Source organism: Colobus angolensis, unplaced genomic scaffold, assembly GCF_000951035.1.
Source record: "Colobus angolensis palliatus isolate OR3802 unplaced genomic scaffold, Cang.pa_1.0 Scaffold723, whole genome shotgun sequence".
NCBI lineage: Eukaryota > Metazoa > Chordata > Mammalia > Primates > Cercopithecidae > Colobus > Colobus angolensis.
In genome coordinates this window covers 95,946-106,052 of record NW_012120966.1, presented here as the reverse complement: position 1 = coordinate 106,052, position 10,107 = coordinate 95,946, and the positions used below count along the sequence as shown (strand labels likewise).

Below are 10,107 nucleotides of genomic sequence, written 5' to 3'. Positions count from 1 at the left end.
CCGAGTAGCTGGGACTACAGGCACCCGCCACCTCGCCCGGCTAGTTTTTGTATTTTTAGTAGAGACAGGGTTTCACCGTGATAGCCAGGATGGTCTCGATCTCCTGACCTCGTGATCCGCCCGTCTCGGCCTCCCAGAGTGCTGGGATTACAGGCTTGAGCTACCGCGCCCGGCCAAAAGGTTTCTTAAGGAAGTAATTCTCATTAATCAAAAGATTTCTTAAGGAAAGAATTTTCCCAGGACAGTAGGACAGAATGAACAAGGGATTATTTTATATGCTTTTTGTGAATGGTAACAGAAAATTATTCCCATATGCTTTCTTTCTTGTCATGTAGTTGGATAGCCACAGTCGTGAGTTCACAGTTGAAAAGGAGATTTGATATGTTAGAACAGCAGGAATTGAATCAATTCTTTCAATGTCTTTCCTTGGACTGTCATCAAGAATGGTCACTATGGAAGAGGGGCCTAGATCAGAACTGGTCAAGGTATAAACTTCAGACTCCTTCCCTCCAAAAATGTGAGAACAAAACTTTGTGTTGTTTTTGGTCACCAAGCTTGTGATCCTTTGTTACAACAGCTCTAGGAAAGGTATACACCTCCTATCCAATACAGAAGCTTGTCTGGGGAAATTGAGAAAGAATTCTATGGAGATTTTTGTTTGTTTGTTTTACTACTATTCTATTAAATAGTAGTAAATTCAATTCAGCTTGAAAAAGCTACTTTTACACAGTATTTATAGATGCTTGAATTTAAGAGAATATTCCTAGTTTTTGTGAAATTAATACCCTTGAAGTCCCCAGTTCTGATTGATGGTTTTATTTCATGATTTGTTGCCTTGAAATATACAGAAAATACAAATGTTATAGAATTGTCTTCTTAGAAAAGTGCTTTGAAATTTTTCTATATTATCTGTAGATAAAAAGTCTGATAGTCTTATTTTTAAAGAAGAACCTCTGTCTACTATTCGTTAAGAAATCATGCTGTGAGCCAGACAACAAAACTGTCCAGCTGCCATCGTCAACCAAGTGACAAAGGACTAATACAGGTTAGTTTTATTGTAGTTTCGTCTTGTTGCGAGAATCTGTTATTTTGGAGTCAGTAAAACTGGAAGCCACTGTGTGATTTTTATCACCTGGGAAGACTGACTTGTTGGTGGAGTCAGTGTTTGCGGGGTGGAGAAAGTGATATGGTTTCACATCCTGTAGATTTTGAGCTAAAGACTTTGTCAACCCAAACACATCACACGCATAGTGATTTGGACAAACTTGGAAACATTCAGTAGCCTGTTCCCTATCTGGTTCCCAATGGAGGTTCTTTCTTATTAAATGTGAGAGTTTGTTATTGCATGAAAATTGACATCATCCCAGCCAGCTGAAGTAGCTTTCTTATCTGCAGATTGGTTGGAGTGGAATCCTAAGTCCAGAGGCACCTGTGATGGAGGTTAGTCACTTTCTCTAAGTAACTATAATTTGCAACCCAACACTTGAGAATAAATACACAGATTGGGCCAGGTGTGGTGGCTCACGCCTGTAATCCCAGCACTTTGGGAGGCCGAGGTGGATGGACCACGAGGTCAGGAGATCGAGACCATCCTGGCTAACACAGTGAAACTTTGTCTCTACTAAAAAATACAAAAAAAAAAAGCTGGGCGTGGTGGCAGGCGCCTGTAGTCCCAGCTACTTGGGAGGTTGAGGCCAGAGAATGGTGTGACCCTAGGAGGTGGAGCTTGCAGTGAGCCAAGATCGTGCCACTGCACTCCAGCCTGGGCAACAGAGCGAGATTCTGTCTCAAAAAAAACAAAAAACAAAAAACAAAACCCAACCAATCAACCAAACAACAACAACAAAAAAGAATAAATACACAGATTAATATCCTAGTTAACAGAGAGCTCAGGAAAAGCTCGGTGAATGTACTTATTCTCTGAGTGTATACATCCTCTCTAAACAACATGAGAAGCAGGTATGTTCACTTTCCTGACTTTTCTGGGCCCTCAATACTTTGCCCTCCATCGGCCGAATCAGAGTGAGTAATAGTAAATAAATGAAAGGAAATGAATTTCGAGCTCATAGGAACAGTCACAAAGTAAAATCATAAAATCTAACAAAAATCTAGAGAATATGATAAATTGTTAGAAACCTACCTGGGCAGATCTTACTCATCTTTAGTGTCCTCGTGTCCAGAAATTAGGAACCTCCTCAGCCCAGACAGTTTGACTATGTCATATTATGGTATCCTAGCAGACGTAGGTAAAATTGGAAACAGATTATAAGAATTCATTTAAATATTCTATATGAGAAAAGTTCCCCTAAATTATCCATTTATAGAAAAATAAAAGGGGAACCATGCTGTTATATGGAGAAACTAAAACTCATGTTTGGTGGTCAATAACGTTCTGGCTGAATGCTAAAGTTTTAAGATAAGTTAAATAATTTTATTTGGATCCAAACTAGCTTTCAATGCCAATTAAATCCAGTTGGTTGAAGAGATTCTTGTTTTCCCTTTTTTGCTTTTTGTACTTTGCACATAATGGCAAGTTTGTTACTCATTTCCTTAAATATGCTTTCATGATCCCAAATATGAAATCTAGGCAGACTTTGCTCTTTTGTTATTTCTGTTGTTTCTCCTTCATTCTCCAATTGTTGTATTGTGCTTCAAAATGAAGAATCTCTGACTTCGTGGTCTATTGGCCCTTAGAAAATTATTTGTAAAGTTTCTTGAAAATTTAACATGGTCGTGCCCTCCTCCAGAGGACATTTCATTTGGATGCCACACCAGAAAAGTTATCTTAAAGCAATTTCAAGACTGGAGAGCTCTAGATCCTTCTTGGACATGCATTCTTGGAGTGAAAATCCTTGGAAGTGTTGATCTGCAGCCATTACTTTCTAAGGAAATCGTGTGTGGTTTTTTCTCTCCATTTCCCAATTAACCTGGAACCCTCTTTTCAGTTTCTAGCAGTTGTGGAAAGCAGACTTTCCAGTTTCTCTTTGGTTCACTCTTACTTTAAGATTAGAGCCCCTCTTGCCCCTAGCTTAAATTAGGGTCGCACAAGATTTTCCACATGAGTGAATTCTGGGCCTGTGTTCTGTTGCTCTGGCCCAGACATAGCCCTGAAGCCAGATCAGATTGTTGATCTGAGTAAGGCAGTCTATCGTTTCTGCAAACTCAAGCTATTTAAATATATTCCTGACTTAAAACCAAAGGTCTTCACTAGATCATTTAGTGGTGTGTAGTAAGCTTCTGAATTTATCTTAGAGTTTCTCAAATTATTTAACTGATCTGGCTTCAGGGCTATGTCTCAAATTATTTAACTGATCTTAAAACTTTAGCATTCAGCCAGAAACATTATTGACAACCAAATTGTCTTTAATTTCTCCATATAATCAATATGCTTTCCCCTTTTATTTTTCCTTAGCACCATTTGCATTGTTCTTAAGTACCTTCAGGATACAAGTGGCTTTAGAGATGAGACATTTTTTTGGTTACAGATTTTATAAAAATTTGAGCCCAAAGTTGTCATTTTATTTTTGTCTTTTCTTTTCTGTCCCTCTTTTCTTTCTTCCTTCCTTCCTTCCTTCCTTCCTTCCTTCCTTCCTTCCTTCCTTCCTTCCTTCCTTCCTTCCTTCCTTCCTTCCTTCCTTCCCTCCTCCCTCCCTCCCTCCCTCTCTTCCTCCCTTCCTTCCTTTGTTGTTTTGTTTTCTTCTTAGCATGTTTTGTTATTTCACTAGAATTGTTGATCTGAGGAAGGTAGCATATTCTTTCTGGAAACTCAACCTATTTAAATATACTCCTGATTTAAGACTAAAGTCTTCATTAGATTACTTAGTGGTGTGTACTAAGCTTCTAAATTTATCATAGTTTCTAAGTTGAATTTTGTGTCTTTTCTAGTCACACAATTACATTTTCTGTGATGGTATTTTTGGGTCTTGATTTATGTTGGATACTTTCACAGCCCATTGCCCATGCAATTTGCTTCCAAACTCTCTGATTGGTTTGCACAGGACCCTCCAGACCCAGGTTAGTTGACCAAATTTTGTAAGCGAGAACTCTGAAATATGAACTAAGCTGCATCACACAGGCAGCGGCAGCAAGATGGTGCTTCAGACCTAGGTCCTGATGTCCCGGTTACTCTGGGTCTTGGTTTTAAATTCCTCCAGAATTTAAAATTGCCATAGCTTCTTCAGAGTAACATCTGTGTAGAGACAAAAAGGAATTTTAAGATGTAATGAGAAAAAAATGACTATTTTCAAAGTATATTCAATTATGGGCTGACATTTAATATCATTAGACAGTAATTGATATCATTGTTTTGTAAGTGACATATTTCAATGTGTATAAGATAAAGTGTGTGTGTATGTGTATGATCATTCTTGATTGTAGGTGCACGTCAGGGACATCATGACAACCCAGTCTCCAGGCCCCATGGTTGTGTCTGCAGGAGAGAGGATCACCATCAGCTGCATGTCCAGTCAGAGCAGTAGAAACTGGGACAGGCTTCTAACATGCTCACCTCCTGGGCATCCATCCACCTGGGCATCTGCAGTCCTGGGTCAATTCAGTGGCAGTGGATCTGGGACAGTTTTTACTCCCACTATCAGCAGCCTTGGACTCAAGATGTAACATTATAATTGTCAGGAACATTCCACTCCTTTACAGTGCTTCAGCCTTGAACACAGTCCTCCTCTCAGAGTCTCACCTGCTGCTTCCTCCTCACATAGCCCTGGACTAGAATATGTACTGTATCTGCCTGAGAGACTGTGTCCTAACTAACTTACGGGAAGGTTTGCAGAGCCCAGCAGAAGATTAAGGGACTCAGTGTCTCTTAGATTCCTGGCTATGGAAGATCCTTATTTAAAAAAGTCATAAAGAGCCAGGCACAGTGGCTCACACCTGTAATCCCAGCACTTTGGGAGGCCAAGGTGGGCAGATCACCTGAGATCAGGAGTTCGAGACCAGCCTGGCCAACAGGGTGAATCCCATTTCTACTAAAATTACAAATGAGTAGCCCAGCGTGGTGGTAGTTGCTTGTAATCCCAGCTACTCAGGACACAGAGGCAGGAGAATCACTTGAACCTGGAAGGCAGAGGTTGCAGTGAGCCAAGATTGCACCATTGCACTACCAGCCTGGGCAATAAGAGCGAAACTCGGTCTCAAAAAATAAAAAGAAAAATAAAAAGAAAAGAAAAATGTCATAAAGACCTTTGTATTAGCTTTCTTTTTCTTCTGTAACAATTTACCACAAACTCAGTGGCTTGAACATTAGGAATGTATCATTTTACAGTTCTGAAGATCAGAAGTCTAACACAGGTCTCACTGGGCTAAACTCAAGGTGTTGGCAGGGCTGCGCTCTCATCTTGAGGTGTAAGAGGGAATCTGTGTTTTGCCTTTTCCAGCCCCCAGACTCCTGCATTCCTCAGCTGGTAGCCCCACTCCTCCATCTTCAAAGCCAGCAAGAAGTCATTTCTCTGACCATTCTTCCAGAGCCACATCTCCTATTTGCTTTCCAAACATCAACACTGAGAAATCTCACTCCATGCTGATGATGGATGTGATTTTGTGTTTGACAGACTACCTTCCAGTCCTCACATCTCGCATGAATGAATAGAATTCAATGTTTGGAACAGAATAATTTTTGTGCCTTTATGAAAATGATTTGCTAACTAATGCCATTCATGTATTTATTTAAAATAATAATTGAGCACCTACTCTGGCACAGGGAGATACAGTGGAGAACAAGGGTCCCATAGACCATATATAAATGTTTGGGAACTCCAGAGCATTTTAAAGCTGTCTGCATATAAATCAGCCCTTCCTAATTTGCTTTGTCTGCTGACAGGTCTATAGCAGGAACATAGATGTGTTAGGTGTACCCAGAGAAGAGTATGAGGTGGTGTGAGCTATGTGAAGTAAATGTATAATGGGATCTCACCTGAAATGTTATCTATAATTAGGATATACAAAGAATTTGCATAACAGAAATAGCTGATAGCCCTTCTTTACATCCTATACAAAAATTAAGATGGATCAAAGACTTAAATGTAAAACCCCAAACCATAAAAACCCTGGAAGAAAACTTAGGCAATACCATTCAGGACATAGGCATGGGCAAAGAATTCATGACGAAAATACCAAACGCAATTGCAACAAAAATCAAAATTGACAAATGGGATCTAATTAAACTAAAGAGCTTCTGCACAGCAAAAGAAACTATCATCAGAGTGAGCAGACAACCTACAGAATCGAAGAAAATTTTTGCAATCTACCCATCTGACAAAGGTCTAATATCCAGAATCTACCAGGAACTTAAGCAAATTTACAAGAAAAAAACAAGCAACCCCATGAAAAAGTGGGCAAAGGATATGAACAGACACTTTCAAAAGAAGACATTTATGCAGCCAACAAACATGAAAGAAAAGCTCCTCATCACTGATCATTAGAAAAATGCACATCAAAACCACAATGAGATAGCATCTCATGTCAGTCAGAATGGCAATTATTAAAAAGTCAAGAAACAACAGATGTTGGCAAGGCTGTGAAGAAATAGGAACACTTTTGCGCTATTGGTGGGAATGTAAATTAGTCCAACCATTGTGGAAGACAGTGTGGCGATTCCTCAAAGATCTAGAAACAGAAATACCATTTGACCCAGCAATCCTGTTACTGGGTTTATGCCCAAAGGATTATAAATCATTCTACTATAAAGGCGCATGTATATGTATGTTTATTGCAGCACTATTTACAATAGCAAAGACATAGAACCAACCCAAATGCCCATCAATGATAGACTAGATAAAGAAAATGTGGTATATATGCACCATGGAATATTATGCAGTCATAAAAACGAATGAGATCATGTCCTTTGCAGGGACATGGATGAAGCTGGAAGCCATCATTCTCAGCAAACTAACACAATAACAGAAAATCAAACACTGCATGTTCTCACTCATAAGTGGGAGTTCAACAATGAGAACACATGGACATAGGGAGGAGAACAACACACACACTGGGGCCTGTTGGTGGGGTGGGGGATGAGCAGAGGGAACCTAGATGATGGGTCAATATGTGCAACAAACCACCATGGCACACGTACACCTATGTAACACATCTGTACATTCTGCACATGTATCCCAGAACTTAAATTAAAATAAAAAAAGAAAAATAGAAGAAATGAAAGAAAAAACATTTTTTCTTTAGAATGAGATAACAATTTGAACTGTCTTGTGATGTCCCACATAGAAAGAAACATCCATATTGGGCATCTGAAACCCCTGGGACCTTAATCAAATGCGCAGGCAGCAGCATGAGTCAGGTCTGTTTAGGAGGTCCTCAGCTCGTTTCTGTCTCCTATAGAGCACTTTGCCCAGAGTTCCCTCAACTATCAGACAACTTAGCCAAAAATACAGAAGGGATAGACCCATGACCTTTTCAAAGCTGATCTGTTCCTACTTGTATTTTTATAGCGTTCTATTCAGCCATAATCTTGTGAGTGTTGACACATATTAGGAAAATACCTGTGGTAGGAAAAGAGCAGAAACTCACCAAACTTCATCTCAAGTCCAAGATTTCAGTATCATCTTGGCCATGAGCTAAGTTGGAAGCACCATTAGCCTCCACAGGCCGACTGTGAGGGTGAAATGTGCCCAGACCTACTCTCACAGAAGTGGTTGGAGACCTCAGAGATGTTCTTGGGTAACAAGTGGATCAGGAGCTTAGGAACTTGTTTCTCCTGTTGCTAGTTTCACAGGTATCACCAACACTGCTGCTCCTGACCTTGACTGGGCAGATGTTAGCGGTCCTCTCTCCTGGAAAAATGGTCTAAATAAAGACAGGGTCAGTTCATGGTCCAAGGTAAAGGCTAAATTAAAACCTACATGAGAAACAAAGGCAAATTCCTCTGTGCTTGGGGAAAGCTAAATGGCTTGTGAGAAGCAGTCACTAGGAATGGTCCTCACTCTGAGTGTCCTTGCCAGTAGGTAAGGGAAGAATTATGCACACACAATCACACACAAACATACACGTAAACACAGCACACACACTTACATATATTCATGATGCATTCCCAGCTGTGAAGAAGTTAGGAAATATTGATGACATTAGGAAATATTGAAGAAGTTAGGAAATATTGATGTTAAGGTTTTAATCTACTTGTCAAAGATTTATGAAGTAGAAAATGTGTGAAATAAAATGCAAGCTGTTTACACACATCAAAATTTCTGAAATTAAAGACAGAGTTTAACATATTTCTTCTAGCCTACATTTCTTATAATAGAACCAGTTAGGAAATACTATTGAAAAAATAAATGACTTAAGTGTCGGAAAAAAATTAGTGGGAACAAAGAAAAACTTTTCTGCATAAATTTTCTTGGTCTCTACAAAGGTAAAAGAATGATGACCTTTTGGCCTCCTTGTTAAAAGTCACTAATAGTTAAAGTGAATGAAGAGAGAGCTATGAAGTTCATAACAAATTAAAAATAATCTTTAAATATGTAATAGAAAAAAACCCATAACTTCATAATCAGTCTGAAACACAAAATGTCTCAGTATTGCTAGAGCTTGTTGCCTTTCTGATTTTTTTCTCTCTTCCTTTACTGTCCCTTTTGTTGGTTGCCAAAAATTTACCATGCACACTGGATGAAGTTAGACATTTTAATGCATGGAGGAGTGACTAAGAGTATGTACTTATAATTAAGTAAAAGTAAATTTAAAATAACAAGTTATAAAATCTAATAATTTTATAAGAAAGATATAGCAAACACTAAGCTATTACACTAAGTTTTTAAAAATAAATTTTATATATATTTGAGATTTACAACATGATGTTATGGGATACATGTGGATAGTAAAATGGTTACCATAGTGAAGCAGATTAACAAATTTATCATCTCACATTTTTTGGTGACAAGGGCAGCTACATTTTATTTAACAAAAGTCTCCAATAAAATACAATTTTATTAACTATCTAAACTTGTTTATCCTACGTATCTGCTGCATATATCCCCCTTTCCTTCTGCTCCCTGCCCATGGTAACCACTGTTTCATTCTCTAGCTATGCATATTTTGAGTATCTTCCTTTTTCATATTCCACATTTAAGTGAGATCATGCAATTTTTTTTTCTTTCTGTGCCTGGTTTATTTCACTTGGCATAATGTTCTCCAGGTCCATCTGTGTTGTGGCAAAAAGCAAAATCTCATACTTTTCCAAGGCTGAATAATATTCCATTATGTATATAAACTATATATTCTTTATCTACTTGTTTGATGATGGACATTTAAGTTGTTTCATATCTTGGCTATTGTGAATAATGCTGCAATGAACATAGGAGTGCAGATATCTTTACAAGCTGATGATTTCATCCCCCTTGCATACAAACCCAGAAGATAGATTGATGGGTTGCATGACAGTTCTATTTCCAATTTCAAAAGAGGAATTAAAAAATATCTTAAGACAAACAACAACAGAAATACAACATATCAAAACCCATGAGATGCAGCAAAAGCACTTCTAAGATGGAAGTTTATTTATAGCAATAAATTCTTATTAAAAAAGAAGGAAGATTTCAAGTCAGCAGCCAAACATTACACTTCAAGGAGCTAGAAGAAGAAGAGCAAACTAAATTCAAAATTAGCAAAGGAAAGAAACAAAATCAGAACAGAAATAAGTCAAATAGAGAACAGAAAAAGCATAGAAAGAAATCAATTAAAACAAGAGTTGGTTCTTTGAAAAAATAAACAAAATCAACAAACTCCTAGCTGAACTAAGAATGAAAGAGGGAATACACAAATCAATTAAATCAGAAATCAAAGTGAAGACATTACAACAGATGCCTCAGAAATAAAATGGATCATAAGGGACTATTATGAACAATAATACACCAAAAAATTGAATAACCTAGAGGAAATGGATAAAAAGCCTAGAAATTCTAACTTACCAAGTTTGAATCAGAAAGCAATGGAAAGCTTGAACAGACCAGTAATAAATAAAGAGACTGATTTAAGTCCTTGATCCATCTTGAGTTGATTTTTGTGTAAGGTGAGAGATGGAGATCTAGTTTTATTCTCCTACATGTGTCTTGTCAATTAGCCCAGCACCATTTCTTGAATAGGGTGTCC

The 10,107-nt window shown here is 38.1% G+C and overlaps 1 gene segment (V, D, J or C); it reads left to right on the top strand.

Annotated features, from left to right (window-relative positions):
- The first annotated feature begins 452 nt into the window (after positions 1–452).
- Positions 453–4,767, top strand: LOC105501565. The segment is given in 2 exon segments: positions 453–485; positions 4,378–4,767. Coding segments are annotated over 2 exon segments (423 nt in total).
- Positions 4,768–10,107: the final 5,340 nt, after the last annotated feature.